This window comes from Cryptomeria japonica, chromosome 7 (genome assembly GCF_030272615.1).
Source record: "Cryptomeria japonica chromosome 7, Sugi_1.0, whole genome shotgun sequence".
Lineage (NCBI taxonomy): Eukaryota > Viridiplantae > Streptophyta > Pinopsida > Cupressales > Cupressaceae > Cryptomeria > Cryptomeria japonica.
Window position 1 is genome coordinate 342206080 of NC_081411.1, and position 20958 is coordinate 342227037.

Below are 20958 nucleotides of genomic sequence, written 5' to 3' on the forward strand. Positions count from 1 at the left end.
ACGTATTATCAATGTAATCTTATACTTTGTACTTGCAGAGACTTGAGAAAGTGAAAGGAATTTGTCTTCCATATATATCCTACCTTGAACCGAAATTCCAACTTCAGGCAGAACATCTGGATAAGATGCACAAGTGTTTAAAAATTTTGTTTCTTAGAGGGAAAATAAAAGTCAATGGAACATGCTCCAGAAAATTTGAAAATCTTAGGTATCTGACAGTTGATGATCAAGATTGTTCACCGATGGAGTTAAAGAAGCTTCCGAGGCTGTCAATTTTCGAGGGCTGCTTAAGGAGTGAGGCTGTAAGTTTAGCATTTCATTTCTCTTCTATTTTTTAGAATAGAGAACAGATATTTTTCTTTTCCAGGGCTGATTTGGAATATCAACTGTGTCTGCAGTTGCCTCATTCTTTGCGTTGCCTAAAACTGTACAGTTTTATAGAGCTCACTTCCTTGCCTAATACGTTTGGTCAACTGATCAATTTGGAGCAGTTGACTTTAAGTAACTGTCTAGAGCTGTCTAGTTTATCTGATAATTTTGGACAGTTAAAATCTTTGCTTGATCTGAAAATTAAGAACTGCAGAAGTTTGGAGAGGCTTAGTGATACCTTTGGTCAACTGAGCAATTTAAGGCAGTTGAGGATATCAGATTGTGAAAGCCTGTCTAGTCTTTCTGATGATTTTGGACAGTTAAAGTCTTTGCTTTATCTGACAATTTTTAAGTGCGAAAGTTTGGAGAGGCTTAGTGATACCTTTGGTCAACTGAGCAATTTAAGGGAGTTGTGGATATCAGATTGTGAAAGCTTGTCTAGTCTTTCTGATGATTTTGGACAGTTAAAGTCTTTGCTTGATCTGCGAATTGACGACTGCGAAAGTTTGGAGAGGCTTAGTGATACCTTTGGTCAACTGAGCAATTTAAGGGAGTTGAGGATATCAGATTGTGAAAGCCTGTCTAGTCTTTCTGATGATTTTGGACAGTTAAAGTCTTTGCTTGATCTGACAATTTTTAAGTGCGAAAGTTTGGAGAGGCTTAGTGATACCTTTGGTCAACTGAGCAATTTAAGGCAGTTGATGATATCAGGTTGTCCAAGCCTGTCTAGTCTTTCTGATGATTTTGGATCGTTGGCATCTGTGAGAATAATAGACGCATCAGGGTGTCCTTTATTGGAAGGAAAGGTAGTTGACCAGATGATTGAGCTGAAGAGCTTGATGCTTTTAAATATCTGGGGAAGCCAACAGATGATAAACCGTTGGAACAAAATAAAGGACGGGCATCCTCAATGTGTAGGGACGGGAAGGAGGGGGATGGTGTTTAAATCCCATGCAGGTACTTTTATTTTCTTATTGCTGGTTATTGAGTTTATTATTTAGGCCTTAATAGATTGTGTTGAATTTGCTATCACTTGGACAACAATACCTGCACATAAAAACACTACGTAGAGTAAATCTTATTTAAAATAAAACTCGAAAAACTCCATTATTTTTAAACATAATTATAAAGTTGTGTATTTGATAAAAAAGAAAAGAACACGGCTAAAAAATCATTTGTTAGGCTATTGCCTCTGATGTCTTTATCAAAGCAGTCGCAAAAGTTTGATTTTTGACACTTGGACATCAAATTGTGAGTCCTCACAACGTAAGGGGGAGTAGTATTGTTAACAGCTGATGCTGGATTCTACAATGACATTCAATGACCATGTAATTCCATTGTCATCCACTGCTGCCAGTCCACAATTTTGCATGCTGTTTTTTCTAGCATACTTTATTTGACTATTAATTTAGATTCAATTTGTATTAGATTTGTTTTTGATCTGTTGTAGTTGTAAGAAATAATGTATGCAAATTTGCACGAGTAGTTAGTTAATTTAAAAAATAAACTCTAATGATTATTTAATAAGTGCAGTGAAGTAGTTGATCTTTCAAAGGCTAGGAATTAGTTCTTACTCTTACTCTATTTATATTTAGCCTCAGCTCTGTTTTAATAAGAATTAAGGGTTGGGATTTGAATTAATAGATAGTATCAAAAGGAGACATTTTCTTTTGGATTAAAGATGATTTAGAAGTTGAAATTTTGTCACAAAATTATTATGTCAATTTTTTTTGGGTTAAAGATTTAATAGTTGAAATTTTGTCATAAATTTATCATGTCAAATTCTAACTCTTTGTCTATTCCAAAATTTGATGGAAATGAGTACAATAATTGATGGATCAAAAAGATTACATTTTTAATAGGAAAAAATTTGTGGGAGATTGTTGAATCAGGTTATGTAGAGCCAACTAAATAGAATACCCTTATAGCAAATTATAAAGCAGCTAAGACGGAGGCTAAGTAGAAGAATGGTCAAGCTTTGTTTCACATTCAAATAATTCTTGATAAGAGCTTATTTCCAAGAATTGCAAACGCATAGATAGCTAAGGATGCCTAGAAAACTCTAAAAGAAGCTTATCAAAGTAGTGATTAAGTCAAAGTTTAGAAGCTATAAACAATGAAATACGACTTCAAAAATTCGAAGATACAGGAAGCTAAAAATGTGAGTGACTATTGTGTCATAGTAAAAGATGTGGTCAATAAAATGGCTACACTTAGAGAAATAGTGAACTATTGTGATAAAAAATGTCTTGATGACTCTCACACCAAGGTGGAATAATTTTTCCATGATCATTGAAGAAAGTAAGGATTTGCCTACTCTTCAGTTTGATCACCTAGTTGGATCTATAATTTCTTATGAAGAAAGATTGCATTTGGAGAAAGTGCCGAGAAAGACTTTTCCTCCAAACTACATATCACAAAGAATGAAGATGCCAATACTAGCACCAAAGGAAATCAAGGCCAAGATAGAGGTCAAAATCAAAATTACTTAAGAGAAAATAGAGGCAGATGCAGTTCAAGAGAAAAAGGTAGAGGTAGATTTGATAAGATAAATATCCAATGTTACAATTATAATAGGTATGGCCACTTTAAAATTATCTGTACATTAAAAGAAGTTAAAAGTATTCACTGTGCTCAATAAGGTGGTGAGAATCCTCCAAATAATTTTTTCTAATTTCTTATGGCAATGTTGAAAATGATATTAAAGATGTTTGGTGTTTAGATTGTAGATGTTCTAACCATATGTCAAAAAGTGAGAAGTTGTTTTCAATAATGAATGAAATTTTCAAATCCAAGATCCAGCTTGGTGATGACACATCATTGACATTTGTTGCAAAATGAGCTATGGAAGTCCAGCCAAAAGAAGATATCAAGAGTTTTAAAGATATTTGTTACACTCTGTAGTTAAAGAATAGCTTGACAAGTGTTAGAGAATTGTGTTAGTAGAATTATAAAGTGGTATTTTAAAATCAACAATATATAATTTATAATAAGAATTAGGACTATAGGGTGGTTACAATTGTGTGTATGACAAAGAATAGGATGTGCCCATTAAGACTTGGTAAACATAACAATGACCTTATAAAATGGCATAGAAGGATACAAGTTAGTCATGGCTCCCAGTTATTGATATTTAAATTTTCATAGTTTGAAGTTTCTAACATCAATAGCATTAGTTTTAGTTTGCCTAAGGTTGAAAGACACAAGGAGGTTTGTGAAGGATATTCCAAAGGAAAACATGCAAGGGAGAAATTTTCAAAGGGAAATGCTTAGAGGACCCATTATCCACATCAACTTGTTCAATTAGAAATTTATGGTCCTATACAAACAAGGAGTCTAGGTAAGTCACCACATTTTATCTTTTATTGATGATTACTCACACAAGTGTTAGATTTATTTTTTAAATGCTAGGAAAAAATACCTTGATACATTCAAGAGGTTTAAAGCCCTTATGGAAAATTATAAAAGGGTGGAAAATTAAATGCTTAAGGACTAATCATTAAGGTGAATTTTGTTCAAGTGTCTTTCAAGATTATTGTAATATGAATTTCATCAGAAGATTAATCACTACTACTTACACACCTCAACAAAATGGAGTAGTTGAAAGGAAGATTTATACAATAATATAAACGATATGTAGTATGTTAAATATTAAGATAAGTGGTTTTTGATAGGGCCTAATCTCTATTACAAAATAGGAATTTTACCAAAGGGGTAACTAGCAAAACCAAATATAGAACACCCAAACAACAAAAAAAGGAACACAAGAAAATTTTCTAAGAGACAAAAAAAAATAAAGCATATCATCAATGAACATTAGAGTGGGGGCCCAACTTCAGCCCCAATGGAGCAACTTGTGATTTAGGAACTGTGAGGAACTTGCATTTATTATTTTGACACACAACAATCTAGGAAGCATTATCTTTATTGGTGGGATCTTTAGGTGTAGGGGAGAAAGTGTTGCAAGATTCATCAAAATGAGATGCTTATATGTTGTCATTGATGTCAATATGATTTGGTTGTCATTAGTGATTGATTGCTATAAGTGATGTTGAGTTTTCTGTGCAGTTGTGCTAAGTAATTTGCTCCACATATCTTTTACATTGTATATTTATTCTTGCAGTTTGGATTTATTGTTAATCTATGTTTGCAGATGTTATATTTTGGATTTGGTGCTCTAGATTGCTTTGACAACAAAGTTGTGTTTACAACTATGTTTGACAGTGTTGGATAGTGTTTTTGCGTTAAATGCATGCTCTGCATTTCTCTGTGTTATGGTTTATGGAATTTTGGTTTTGGAGTTAAGTTGATAATGTCCTCAAATTCATTCTATTTAGTTGGCACGTGTTCTTAGGCTTTGAAAGAATGATTTTCTAAGTTTGATGGTGTTTACTCTAGGTTTGGCCGACCTTGCATGTCTACAATTTGATTTGTTGCTTCAATGATTATGGACTTTTGCATAATGTGTTTGATAGTTATTTTGGTCTTGATTAAGACATGTTGTGGTCCACTTTATATTCTTTTTCACCACGGGAATGTTTAGTGCTGAACTAATTTGCATTATGTTTGGTCAAGATCCTTAGCCAACCTTGGGAGGTTTTGCGTATGTGAAGATGATATATATAGTAATGCTTGGGTGTTGTAAAAGATGTATGGGTGAAAGAAAGTGAAATGCGATGAAGGTGTATTAAAGAGGATATATCTTCTTGACTATTTTATGGTTGATGTTAAGTTGATGAAAAGTTCTAAGTAGTGTGAGCTTTCATGTATTACCTACCAAAAGCAGTGAGCCGAAGGTATCTATAGAACTTGCGATTGTAGAAGTGCAATAGTGGTGATTCTTTCTCTTTTATTCTTCTTCATTCTGGTAGAGCCTATTCTTTCTTTCTCTTAGGTTTTTTTGTAAAAATCACCTTAATCGATGTCACCCTAACAGGTGTTCATATATTGCGAATAGTTTCTCTGTAGTTTTTCCCCTAATAGGGTTTTTCACATAAAATTTGGTGTCTCATTGTGTATGGTATTCTGATGTTTCATATTCATATCTTTCTATGTATTATGTGTTAAAGTTAAGTTGTTGTAGATCTAATTTGGGAAATAGATTTAAGATTCTATATAAAGGATTCACCCCCCTTCTCTCAGTTGTCTTGTGTGTTAGTATATTCAATAGAAAGAACCCTCTAAACAAATAGAAAAACCCCCCTAATTAACTCCCCATTTAGGGGGACAAGACTTACAATCTAGAGAAAGAGAGTTAGGAATCATAGACAAAATAGGACAGGTACCTGAGTCCCCAATAGAGGGGCCAATAGTAGCACCAACCTAAACAATTGACTTAGTCAAGGTAGTAGGACAAGGAGGCATTGAATCTTTAGAGTATGTCGAGTCAACGTCCAATGCAACAAAAAAAATAGTGAGATGGCGATGGCCAACAACTTTCCACCAAGTGGGGGTAAAACATGGACAAAACCCATAAGGGTAAGTGGAAGCCAAACGATCCATATATCAAAGCAGCACTTGCAGTGAAAAGAGATCCCCTTATAGGGTATGTGCAAGATCATGGGGGGCCAAAAAGTGGCAATGGAGAAAAAAATGCGTTTTAAATTTTTCCAAACATGCCCTTTGACATTTTGTTTGGGTCAGCCAAAATTTGAATTTGGTTTGGTAATACCAAACCAAATCGAATATCCGTTAATTTTGATATTAACGGATATCTAATTTGTGATGTCACTATTGTGATGTCATACTTTTTAAAATTGGATATCCGTTCAAATCAGATATCTGTTTTGGAAACAAAAATGGATATCCATTTTTCTCAACATAAAAAGTATAGTTTAGTAAAATGGGCATAAATTTTGTGTTTCTTATCGAAATTTTGATATTTAATAGGCGTTGGAAAGGTAATTCAGAGACCTATCAAATGGATAATGTAATTTAATTATATTATAGACCAAAAACTAATTATATTTATTTGAAGTTATTTCTTCAATTTTAAAACTTTAAACACTCGCAAATTTTGCATACAAAGTCTTTTTTTTTCCTATTACCATCTATCACTTGTCTATCTATACTTATATAAATATATTTTATCTATCTATTTCTTCTTTACTTATGTCACTTCTTTTCTCATCCCATCTAGATAAATTAAATCCCAAGTTACATGCATCTCTGCATATATCTCTATCTTTCTATTCCCATCTCTCCCTCGCCCATCCCTCTCCCACTCCATCATTCTCACTCCTTATTTCTATATATCTCTCTTCTCTCTATTTATCTCCCTCCTCTACCTTATCCTACCTATACTTATCTATTACTTGTCTCTATCACCTCCTTTCTCTTCCTATCTTGTCCCCTCTATCTCTATATCCCTATAAATCTATCTTCATGTATATTTATATCTCATTATCTCTAAATCTCACTTATTCACTCCATCTCTCCCTCCATTTATGTTACTCTCTCTATCACTTTCTATCCATATCTATCTCTATCTCCATCTTCACATCTCCATCTCTTTCCCTATCAATATCTCTTTCTATGTGTTCCTCTATACATGATTAATCTACATCTCCGTCTCTTCCTCTATCACCCTCTTGAAGTATCTTTCCCTTTCTATACTTTTATCTTTTTATTTACTCCCTCTTTATATATCTCTATCTCTCTCTCCCCCCATCCTTCTCTATAGTGCCTTTATATATCTCTATATCTCCCTCTCTAGCTATCCCTATCTATAATCTCTATCTCTCTTTCTCACTCTCTTGCACTATCTATATCTCTCTATCTATCGATATTTATCTGCCTTTATATCTCTCTATCTCTTCCTTTTTTTATCTCACTCTCTTTACCCCTCTCTATCCATTTTTCTCTATTGTTTTATATATTTATCTTTGTCTTTACCTCTCTCTTTCTCTATATCTATTCATCTCCCTCTCGCTTTATATTAATTTTTATCTCTATCTTCCTCTCTCCTTTTCAATATCTAGATATGTCTACCTCTTTCTATCCATCCTTGTCCTTTAGTTTTTCTCCCTCTCACTTCATACTCCTTAATATCTATATATCTATTTATGTCCTTGTCCTTTAGTTCTTCTCCCTCTCCTTAGCTCTTCATCTCTCTTCACCCTTATATCTCTCCTTATTTGAACCTTAGTACATATGGTCTCCTAAGGGGTTATATGGTGGCCTAAGGGGTCATAGAACACCATATGGCCCCTAATGACACCATATGGTCTCCTAAGGGGTCATATGGTGTCCTAAGGGGTCATAAAACACCATATGATCCCTTAAGGCACAATAAGACCCCTAATGAAACCATATGGTGTCCTAAGGGGTCATAAGACACCATATGACCCCTTAGGACACCATACAACCCCTAATTACACAATGTGGCATCCTAAAGGGTCACGTGGTATCCTAAGGGGTCATAGGACACCATACGACCCATAGCACCATGTGGTATCCCAAGGGGTCATATGGTGTCCTAAGGGGTCATATGGTGGGGTCATAAGACACTATATGACCCCTTAGGACACCATACAACCCCTTACGAAACCATATGGTGTCCTAAGGGGTTATATGGTATCTTAAGGGGTCATATAACACTATATGACCCCTTAGAATATAATAAGACCCATAACGACACGATATGGTGTCCTAAGGGGTCATATGGTGTCATGAGACACCATATGACCCCTAACTATACCTAAGGGATCATATGGTGTCCTAAGGGGTTATATGATGTCCTAGGACCCTTTAGGACATAGTATGACCCCTTAGCACACCATACAACCCCTAAAAACACCGTATGGTGTCCTAAGGGGTCATAGGACACCATATGACCTGTTAGGACACAATATGACCCCTAACAACACCTAAGGGGTCATAGGACATCATCAGACCCCTAACGATGCAAAATGATGCCTAACAATACCTAAGGGGTCATATGGTGTTCTAAGGGGTTATAACACACCATATGACCCGTTAGCACATCATTCGACCCCTAATGAAACCATATGGTGTCCTAAGGGGTCATATAACACCATATGACCCCTTAGGACACCATACGATGCATAATGATACCATATGGTGTCCTAAGGGGTCATAGGAAACCATATGACCTGTTAGGACACAATATGACCCCTAACAATACCTAAGGGTCATAGGACACCATATGACCCCTAACAACACCATATGGTGTCTTGAAGGGTCATAGAGCACCATATGACCCCTTAGGACACCATAAGACCCATAACAACATCATATGGTGTCCTAAGGTGTGATATTGTGTCCTAAAGGGTCTTGAGACACCATATGACCCTTTAGGACACAATATGACCCCTAAAGACACCTAAGGGGTCATATGGTGTCCTAAGGAGTCATATGATGTCCTTTGACCCTTTAAAACACAATATCATGACCTCTTAACACACCATATAGCCCCTAACGATGCCATATGGTATCCTAAGGGGTTATAAGATGCCATATGGTGTCCTAAGGTGTTATAACACACCATATGACCCATTAGGACACAATATGATCCCTAACAACACCTAAGGGGTCATAGGACACCATATGAACCCTTAGGACACAATATAACCCCTAACGACACCTAATGGGTCATATGGTGTCCTAAGTAGTCATATGATATCCTATGACCTCTTAAGACACAATACGACCCCTTAGCACACCATACAACCCCTAACGACACCATATGGTGTCCTAAGGGGTCATAGGACACCATATGACCCATTAGGGCACAATATGACCCCAAATGACACCTAAGGGATCATATATTGTCCTAAGGGGTCATAGGAAATCATATGACCCCTTAGGACACCATACGATCCATGATGGCACCATATGGTGTCCTAAGGGGTCATAGGACACCATATGACCCCTAATGACACCTAAGGGGTCACATGGTGTCCTCAGTGGTCATATGATATCTTATCAACCCTTAGCACACCATATGAAACCTAACGGCACCATATGGTGTCCTAAGGGGTCATATGATACCATATGACCCCTTAGGACACCATACAACTCATAACGATACCATATAGTGTTTTAAGGGGTCATATGGTGTCCTAAGGGGTCCTAGGACACCATATGACTCTTTAAGATATAATATGAGCCCTTAGCACGCCATATGACCCTTAACGGCATCATATGGTGTCCTAAGGGTTCATAGGACACCATATGACCCCTAACGACACCTAAGGGGTCATATGGTAAAGTTAGAGGTGAGGATAGGTATGACAGAGAGATGGTATTTGGGAAAGAGAGAATTAGAGAGAGTTGGGGGTAATTAGGGGTTGGGAGGAGAGGGGGATGGGAAAGTATCAACAAAGGAAGAGGAGAGATAAGGAGAAAGGTTCAAAGAGAGAGGTCTAGAGAGAAGGTAATTAGGGGAACAAGAGGGGGGGGAGAGAGGGAGGGAGTATCAACAAAGGAAGAGGGGGGAGAGATGGGAAGAGAGCACCCTGATTACCCTCTCTCTCTCCATCTCTTTATTAATACTTTTGTCTCCCCCTTCACTCCCCCTAATTATCCTCTCTCTATCACTCTCTTCACCTCTATCCACATCTCTCCCTCTCTCCTTTTGTTGATACTTACTCTTCTCCCTCTCTTCTTATCCGCTAATTACACCTAGCTCTCTCACATTATTTCTTTCCCTCAAATACCCTCGATCACCTCTCTCCTCCTATGAGTTTATAGATACTTCCCTCTCCCCACCCCCTAATTACTCTCTATGTCTCTCTTCACCTATGTCCCCATCTCTCTTCTCTCTTTGTTGATACTTTCCCCTCTCCCCCTCTTTGCCTACCACCTAATTACCTCTAGCTCTCTCTGACACACACTCTCTTCCCCCAATTACTCTCTCCTTATCACCTCTCTCCCCCTCTCTTTTTTTGATACTTCCCTATGCCTCTCCTTGTCCCCTCTAAATTTTGTTGCTAGAGATGAGAAGGAAATGCATAGAGACTAGTCTAGATCTTAGGGAAGAGAGTGACATAGAGGAAGAAATTATGAAGAGGAAGAAATATATGACAGGTGAAGTGATAGGTTTAGGAGAGAGAGGTGGAGAAAGGAACAAACAAAGATAACATGGTTTATCAAAATTTATCTAACTTAATAAAATTCCTAAATTTTCTATTATTAATTACTTATTTAGTTTATTTTGAGATGATTGTTACAAAAAAATTATGCAATAGGGAAATCATATGAAAAAGTCACGAGCTTTTTATGTTTTAAAAATGAAGGATGAATTTAAATGAATTATAATTATTATTTAAAATAAAATATTGAAAATATACCTATTCCATATCATAAATCTTTGAATTACCTTTCCAACGCCTATAAAAAATCAAAATTTTGATATAAAATGCAAAAGTTATGCCCAAATTACTAAAATATATTTTTTATTTTTTCAAAACGGATATCTGATTTTAAAACATAAATTTTTCCCTCCATTTTTTCGTTCAAGTTTTCTTTGGGATTTGGCTTGGAAGTGACAAACATGGAAAGTGAACTGAAAAAATGTGTTTTTCAATATTCCTTGGTTTTCCAGATTTTACACTGGTTGTTGAGGACTTTTTTTATAGCCAAAATTGATAAAACGAAAAAGGTTTTTTAAGGACGTTCTCAGCTTTCCAACAATATAAGGCTTGTCTTATTTCGACTTTAATAAATAATTATTATCAATTTTCTAATTCAAAAGTCTTGAGTGATAGGCTGATTGAAAAACACTCATAACTTTCAAATGGTATAATATTTTTTGAATCCAAAACATGTGTCGCATCCTATGCTTCATCTACTATAGGGAAAAATTAAACAAAAATTGAATTTCATAAGGTTTTGACCAAGTTAAGGTGGTCAGATGTAGCAGTTTCTGAATTTCTGAAAAGCTGTAGTAAAAAATTCATAAATAATTATTTACTTTATAAAAAATTATAAAAAAAATGTGTCACATCTGGACATGAGTCTAATACTTATATTATAAATCTTATAAAAAAAATAAATTATTTGATTGTGATTAGGGTGGTCAGACATACGCCTACTTCTTCTCTTTTTCCTGAAATTTTAGTACCACTGCATTGAAATTTGAAATTTTCATCAAATAGGATTTTTTTTTTCTAAAAAACAACTAGTAGCTTAGAAACTAAATTCAATTTTCTATAGATTCTCTTCTTACATATTTTTAAAATAATGTTCATAACTTACTCAAATTTTCATGTCAAGTTGCATAACTTTGATTTTTTGAAATTTCATTGCCACTTAAGGGTCTGTTTTGGCACACCATGATCCTGCACATACCCTATAATCAATCATTTATGTCCAAGTTCGCTCACCCACCTCCAAGATTATCTATGTGGGAAGAGTGTTCAAAATATCCATCTCCACCAAGATTTGAGCATATGGTGTGTGGATAAAATAGCTAGTGTTAGGGTTGATGATGAGAAAGTGACCCAACTCATTTCCTATAGCCTCATATGCTAACTTGTACAAAAAAGGGAGGCATTGGTAAGGTTGCCTTACCTAGATATAAGTGGCAACCAAGGAGTATGTTACCAAACCAAAGGATTAAGCAATTTTTCATAGAGATGTAGATTTTGCAATAGTGTACATTCACAATTGAAGTTCCACTAGTGCACTTGATATGATGATTCCTTATGAAGTCTATTATGGAAAAAAGTCATGGGAAAAAGTTTTGGTTGTCTACCCTATGTTCATGTTCCTAATCGAAAGAGATAAAAGTTAGATCCAAAAAGTGAGTCATACATTTTTCTTGGATATAGTGAGGAATGTAAGGCTTACAAGTTATATTATCTTCTCACTAGTAGGTTTCTAGTGCCACGTGATGTGATTTTGATGAAGGGGGAGTTTATGGTCATCAAAAAGGCCACATTGAGAAGTCAAACTCTATTTTGAATGGTGTTACTATTGATGATATTTATCATGAGAAGTTGACTTATGTTTATGTTCCAAGTGCTACAAATCTACCAAGTATCCCCTCATCTAATTCTTTAATTCCAAGAACATACCTAAATTCAAGTCCAATTCTACAAGGAAGGTAAGAGGATTAAGTGATATTAATCAAAATATTATAAAGCAAGCACATGAAGAAAATCCAAGAGGTGAGACATCTAATTTTTCTTTACTTACCAAAAGGTTGATTTTGAACCATCATGTTTCGAAGATGTATCCATGCATGAGGTTTGGATGCAAATAGTGCAAGAAGAGATAGATTTCATAAACAAGAAACACACTTTGAGTTTATCGAGCTTCTACATAGCAAGAAGAAGATTGGCACCAAAAGGGTCTACTATTAGGAAAATGGTGTCTTAACCTTGCAATAATAAAAAAGTACTATTGATAAAAGCTTAATGTTGATACATGAGTACAATGGGTTTAAAGGGGGTACCCCTTGTGGGATTTGGTCCCTTGATCAGCTAAGGGCCAGGGTCAATGTGCCTCGGCAAGAGTTTTTAGAAGAGAAGAAGAAAAAGAAGAGGATTTATTTTGAATTTGAGAAGGAAGGTGGTAATAATTTCATTATAGCTTTGGCTACTCATGAAGTAACAGATGCATGGTTAATTGACTAAGGTGCATCTTTTTATATGACTTCTAATAGAGATTAGTTTTCAGTTTATATGAAGAATTTAATGGAGGTAAGGTGTTTTTGGGTGATGATTCTAATTTAGATATTACTAGTCATGGTAAAGCTAGAATCAAGTTTCTTGATGGTAGAGTGAAAAGGATTAACGGTGTGTTACGTACCCTTGGACTAACATTAAATTTGTTAGATGTGAGAAAATTGATAGACTCGAGTGTGTAGGTAATCTTTTCTAGTGTAGGATGTAAATTGGTTAGAGCTACTATGGTGATTGTTAGAGGCACCTGTTAGATTTGGCACATTGTATAAGCTAGAAGAATACATTATTGAGTGTAATAGCACTTCTATGAAAATAAAATTTGTGGATACTTTATAAGAAGATGTGGTGGTTTCACCTTTAGTAGATTGACATGGTTTTGAGTAATTAAGGACACTCTTTCTTCTAAACAAAAATTACTTGTAGAGAAGACTATGTTATGGCTCTAGAGGCTTGGTCACGTTGGAGAAAAATTTCAAACCAAATTGAAAAATAAAACTTTGTTGAAGGTTTGAATGATTCTAATCTTGATTTTAATTTTTGTGAGCATTGATTTTATGGGAAACAAAACATTGTTCAATTTTTCTTGAGTTCTCATAAATATTGCGGTGTGTTGTATCTTATTCATTATAATGTGTTTGATCCTATAGTCATTCCTTCCGTTGCAAAATCCACATATTATGTTTCATTTATTGATGCTTATAGTAGGACATGGTTATAAATTTTGAAGAGTAAATATGAACTTTTTAGTTGATTTAAAGAATTTAAAGCAACGGTTGAGTTGCATACTAGAAAGAAAATAAAATGTTTGAAGATTGATAATGGCAATGAATTTTTCTCTAATGATTTTGATAGATTCTATAAAGACTAGTATTAATAAATTGAAGACAACTTCGTATTCTCCACAACATAATGGAGTTACAAAAATAATGAACAAGACATTGATGGACAAGGATAGAAGTATGTTAAGCTGTGGTAGTCTAGAACAAACATTTTTGGGTTGAAGATATTGTCATTGCTTGATAACTAATTAATAGGTCTCCTACATCATCTCCTGTTAATAGAAAACTTATAGAAGCCCGGTTAGGTCATAAGCCTTCATTGAGACATCTTAAAATTTTCTGGTAGTGAGGCATATGTATATGCCCTAAAGGAGAAGCAGAAAGTATTGAAGAACAAGACTTTGAAATGTATCTTCATCGAATACAGTTATGTCGTGAAAGGATACAAGCTTAGGGATTTTGTTTTATAGAAGGTAATACATAGTAGAAGTTTTATTTTTAGAGAAACTAAGCCTCATATTTTGGCCTCATAGTTGGTTGAGCGGGCTTTCTAATTTCTTCTCCATGTTTTCTCAAACCTTTACTTTCATAACCCATTCTCTTCATAATCTTCAAACAAACATTTTTTTCAAACTGTCCTTTGTTTTTAATACCACAAGCTTCAAAAGTTGTAGTTTCAAACACATTGTGACTTTCAAATTCACATTCTTTATCAAAATAAATATTACAAAAACCAACAAATAAATATTATGTGTGCCAATAGAGACATCACAAAGTAATAGCTTTGATTTCCAGCACTGATTTTCTTTTCCATCACGTATTATTTTTCCAAATTATTATTTTTCTTCTTGACTAATTCAAACTATTTTTTATTTTTATTTCTAACTCTGCATTGGGTAAGTGCACAAAGTTGTGTCCACTTAGTGTGGAACTTTTACACTTAGAAAAAAATGGCAAATCTCGCAGAACGCATGAGAAACGAAATGGGATCTTGTTTCACATTGGGATCCCAAGCCAAAATTTGAAATGGGATCCCGTTTACCTTTGGGATCCTGAGCCTAGATCTAAGAAACGAGATCCCGTTTCAAAAACAAAATGGGATCCCGTTTCCTTTTTTTAATTTTTGTTTATTTATTTATTTATTTTTATAAAAAATACAAGATATATATACATGAAATATAAAATTTATATATAAGTCACATTTCTCTTTGTCTTTTTTTTTCCTATCTATCTCACTTTGTCCCCTCTCTCCCAAAATCTAAAATTGTCTCTACCTCTCTTTCACATCCTTAACTCTTTACTCTTTATCTTCGCTATCTCTATATACCTCCCCTTACCCCCTACCTACCTACCTATATTTCTCTCTATATACATCTCTACCTCTTTCTTAACGTACCATCTCTCTCTCTCAACCAACGTATCTTTCTCTACATATGTCATAATAGGTCCTGCTAAGGGGTCTTATGTCATAATGGGTTCTAGTAAGAGGTATAATGTTTTAATAGGCCCTCTTAAGGGGTCTTATGACATAATAGGACATATTATGACATAATAGGTCGTATTATGTCATAATAGGACATATTATGACATAATACGTCTATTATGTCACAATGGGACCTATTATGACATAATAGGTTGCATTATGACATTATAGGTCCTATTATGACATAATAACCCTTAACAAGTCCTAGTAAGGGGTATAAAGTCATAACAGGTCGTCTTAAGGGGTTTTATGACATAATATGAACTATGATGACATAATAGGACCTATTACATCATCATAGATCTTATTATGTCATTATTAGTCCTATTATGACATAATACCCTTTAACAGGTCCTACTAAGAGGTATAATGTCATAATAGGTCCTCTTAAGGGGTCTTATGACATTATAGGACCTATTATGACATAATAGGTCCTATTATGTGATAATCGATCTTATTATATCATAATAGATCCTACTAAGGGGTCTTATGTCATAATAGGTCCTCTTAAGGGGTCTCATGACATAATAGGTTGTATTATGTCACAATAGGACCTATTATGTCACAATGTGACCTATTATGACATAATAGGTCGTATTATGACATTATAGGTCCTATTATGTAACAATGGGTCCTGTTATGACATGATACCCCTTAACTCCCTCTAAAAGTACCATCTCTCTCTCCCAACCAACTTATCTTTCTCTACATATGTCATAATAGGTCCTATTAAGGGGTTTTATGTCATAATAGGTCCTATTAAGAGGTATAATGTCATAATAGGTCCTCTTAAGGGGTCTTATGACATAATAGGTCGTATTATGACATAATAGGTTGCATTATGTCATAATAGGATCTAATATGTCACAATGGGACCTATTAGGACATAATAGGTCATATTATGACATTATAGGTCCTATTATGTCACAATAGGTCCTATTATGATATAATACCCCTTAAGAAGTCCTAGTAAGGGGTATAAAGTCATAATAGGTCCTCTTAAGGGGTTTTATGACATAATATGACCTATGATGTCATAATAGGACCTATTATGTCATAATAGGACCTATTACATCATCATAGATCCTATTATGTCATTATTAGTCCTATTATGTCATTATTAGTCCTATTATGACATAATACCCTTTAACAAGTCCTACTAAGGGGTATAATGTCATAATAGGTCCTCTTAAGGGGCTTATGACATAATAGGACCTATTATGACATTATAAGACCTATTGTGCACCTATTATGTGATAATTAATCCTACTATGTCATAATAGGTCCTACTAAGGCCCATCTTATGTCATAATAGGTCCTAGTAAGAGGTATAATGTCATAATAGGTCGTCTTAAGGGTCTTATGACATAATAGGACATATTATGACATAATAGGTCCTATTATGTGATAATCATTCCTTTTATGTCATAATAGGTCCTACTAAGAGGTCTTATGTCATAATAGGTCCTAGTAAGAGGTATAATGTCATAATAGGTCTTCTTAAGGGGTCTTATGACATAATAGGTCATATTAAGTCACAATAGGACCTATTATGACATAATAGAACCTATTATGTCACAATAGGACCTAGTATGTCACAATAGGACCTATTATGATATAATAGGTCATATTATGACATTATAAGTCCTATTATGTCACACTAGGTCTTGTTATGACATAATACTCCTCAACTCTCTCTAAACATACTATCTCTCTCTTCCAACCAACTTATCTTTCTCTACATATATCATAATAGGTCCTACTAAGGGGTCTTATGTCGTAATAGGTCCTCTTAAGGGGTCTTATGACATAATAGGTCGTATTATGACATAATAGGTTGTATTGTGACATAATAAGTCATATTATGTCATAATAGGACCTATTATGTCACAATGGGACCTATTATGACATAATAGGTCGTATTATGACATTATTTAGGTCCTATTATGACATTATAGGTCCTATTATGTCGCAATAGGTACTATTATGACATAATACCCCTTAACATGTCCTAGTAAGGGGTATAAAGTCATAATAGGTCCTCTTAAGTAGTTTTATGACATAATATGACCTATGATATCATAATAGGACCTACGATGACATAATAGGACCTATTACATCATCATAGATCCTATTATGTCATAATTGGTCCTTTTATGACATAATACCTTTTAATAGGTCCTACTAAGGGGCATAGTGTTATAATAGGTCCTCTTAAGGGGTCTTATAACATAATAGGACCAATTATGACATGACAGGTTCTCGTAAGGGGTCTTATGACATTATAGGACCTATATGACATAATAGGTCCTATTATGTGATAATTGATCCTATTATCTCATAATACGTCCTACTAAGGGGTCTTATGTCATAATAGGTCCTATTAAGAGGTATAATGTCATAATAGGTCCTCTTAAGGGGTATTATGACATAATAGGACCTATTATGACACAAAATGACCTATTATGACACAGAAGGACCTATTATGTCACAATGAGACCTATTATGACATAATAGATCGTATTATGACATTATAGGTCCTATTTTGTCACAATAGGTCCTGTTATGACATAATACCCCTTAACAAGTCCTACTAAGGGGTATAAAGTCATAATAGGTCCTCTTAAGGGCTTTTATGACATAATATGACCAATGATGTCATAATAGGACCTATGATGACATAATATGACCTATTATGTTATCATAGGTCCTATTATGTCATCATTGGTCATATTATGTCATAAAAGCCCTTAATAGGACCTATTATGACTTTATACCCCTTAGGAGGACTTGTTAAGGGGTATTATGTCATAACAGGACCTATTGTGACAAAATAGGACCTATAATGTCATAATACGATCTATTATGTCATAATAGGTCTCATTGTGACATAATAGGTCCTTCTGTGTCATAATAGGTCATTTTGTATCATAGTAGGTCCTATTATGTCATAATACCCCTTAAGAGGACCTATTATGACATTATATCTCTTAATAGGACCTATTATGACATAAGACCCCTTAGTAGGACCTATTATGACATAATAGGATCGATTATCACATAATAGGACCTATTATGTCATATAGGTCCTATAATGTCATAAGACCCCTTAAGAGAACCTGTCATGTCATAATTGGTCCTATTATGTTATAAGACCCCTTAAGAGGACCTATTATAACACTATGCCCCTTAGTAGGACCTATTAAAAGGTATTATGTCATAAAAGGACTAATTATGACATAATAGGATCTATGATGATGTAATAGGTCCTATTGTGTCATCGTAGGTCCTATTATGACATCATAGGTCATATTATGTCATAAAACTACTTAAGAGGACCTATTATGACTTTATACCCCTTACTAGGACATGTTAAGGGGTATTATGTCATAATAGTACCTATTGCGACATAATAGGACCTATAATGTCATAATACGACCTAGATAATGACATAATACCATTCAATAGGTTCTACTAAGGGGTATAATGTCATAATACTCCCTCTTAAGGGGTCTTATGACATAATAGGACCTATTATGACATGACATGTCCTCTTAAGGGGTCTTATGACATTATATGACCTATTATGTCATAATAGGTCCTATTATGTGATAATCGATCCTATTATATCATAATAGGTCCTACTAAGGGTTATTAAGTCATAATAGGTCCTATTAAGAGTTATAATGTCATAATAGGTCCTTTTGAGGGGTCTTATGACATAATAGGACCTATTATGACTTAATAGGCTGTATTATGTCATAATAGGACCTATTATGACTTAATAGGCTATATTATGTCATAATAGGACCTATTATGTCACAATAGGACCTATTATGACACATTATGACCTATTATGTCACAATGGGAGATTATGACATAATAGGTTGTATTATGACATTATAGGTCCTATTACATCACAATTTATAAGATCTTCTAAAATCTAGAATTTGTATTATAACTCTTAGAGATTTGAAACCACTCTGAAACATCCTACCAATATATACATGAAATATAACTTAAAGTATACGAAAGGAAAAAGACAAAGGGAAATGTGACTTAAACTTAAATGTTACATTTCATGTATATATAGTTTGTTTTTAAAAAAAAAGGTATATATAGTTTTGTTTTGTTTTGTTTTTTGTTTTTTTTTGTGTTTTGTTTTTTTTTAATAATAATTTCAATTAAAAAAAACAAAATTAAAAAAAAAGGGAAATGGGATCTCGTTTGCTAAATGTGTTTTTAATTATTTTAAAAAACAAAACGGGATCCCGTTTCTAAAAATTTCAAACTTTGGTTCAGTTGTAGCTTCGGTTTTGGCTTGGGAAATGGCTTGGAGAGCCGACCCTTTGGCTTGGACATGGTTTGACCTGCAACTTGAAGGCCAAATCAATCTTCATATAAAATAATGACTTGAAAAATATATCTGAACACCAAATTTTCAGAATTTTTTTAAACAATGAAACCCCATTATAGTAGAGACTGTCTAGATTCGAAATATGTAATTTTTTTAAAAAATGGATCAATATTTTTATTTTAAAAATAATTACTAATGAAAGAGGTCTATAAACTCGAAATAACATGGTTTTAGAGTTTTTTAATAACTTTTTTTGTCTCTAAGTTTTTTGAAAAAAAAAATATATGGCATCAAACTAGAGACAATTCTATACAGTTAAAAAAAAAAAACCCAAAAAATGTTAAGTTTAGGTCAAATTATGCTTGCCATACATAAGAATTTTTTAAAACAATGATTATGCCCAATAAAAAATTAACAAAAAAAAAATATGGAGAAAAAAATTACAAAAAAAATATTCTCAACAAAGGTGAGTGAGTTATAGATATTTTTCCAAAAGGATTTAAAAAAATAATTTCATTTAGGTCAAATTATGTTTGTCGTACATGGGCATGGTATGGTCCTGAAAAGTGACTTTTAAACTATAAGTTTTAGTAATGCCTATTAAAACTTCATTTTTAAAGTCTGGGTATTAAAATAAATTACATATTTGGAAAGTAGGCTTCGAGCACTACATTTTCTATTACTGAATTTTTTCAAGATTCATTCTTTAAGTGCCTCAAATATTTAGGTCAAACAAGATGAAATTGAAAAAAATGGGAAAAAACTTCCACTTTTTGGCCAAAAAGTGGACACAACTTCTTGTAGGTACCCCATTTCTTACTTTAACATTCTCCAATTCTTTCTCAAGATTTTTAATTTCACATAAATATTCACATCTTTCTTTCCAAACATTTTCAAATTTATTATCAACAATGAATTACATTTTTTAGCTCCTATCATTTTTTCGTCCAAAATATCTTTTACAAAAATTAGATTATATTCTTTCTTCACCATTTTACCCATTTTTCCCATTGAAATCAAATTAAATTTAACTGATGCTATGGCTTCACAATCCTTTCCTTGAGATATTTTTGTGACAAATTGATGTTGAGCTCTCATTTCTAGCAAGTCACTACAAGTTCCACCGTTATACTCATTGTATTGCACCACCACCGATCCTATATTAAGACTAATAGTTAAACTCTACTTTTAACTTTGCTTCTTATTATTTTTTTAGCTATGTGAATACAACATATAGTGTTTATTTTTAGAGAGGCTAAATGGTGATGATTTTTCCCCCCTTAGCCATCTATTATTAGTTTGAAAACTATAATTATT

The 20958-nt window shown here is 33.9% G+C and overlaps 1 protein-coding gene across 1 annotated transcript in view; it reads left to right on the forward strand.

Moving 5' to 3' along the window:
- Positions 1 to 20958, forward strand: part of LOC131045204 (uncharacterized) — a 33264-nt gene that overhangs the window by 3680 nt on the left and 8626 nt on the right. The window contains exons 10-11 of the mRNA XM_059208662.1: positions 39 to 302; positions 399 to 1326. Of these exons, the coding sequence (XP_059064645.1) occupies positions 39 to 302; positions 399 to 1326 (1192 nt within the window). The remainder of the gene's footprint in view (positions 1 to 38; positions 303 to 398; positions 1327 to 20958) is intronic.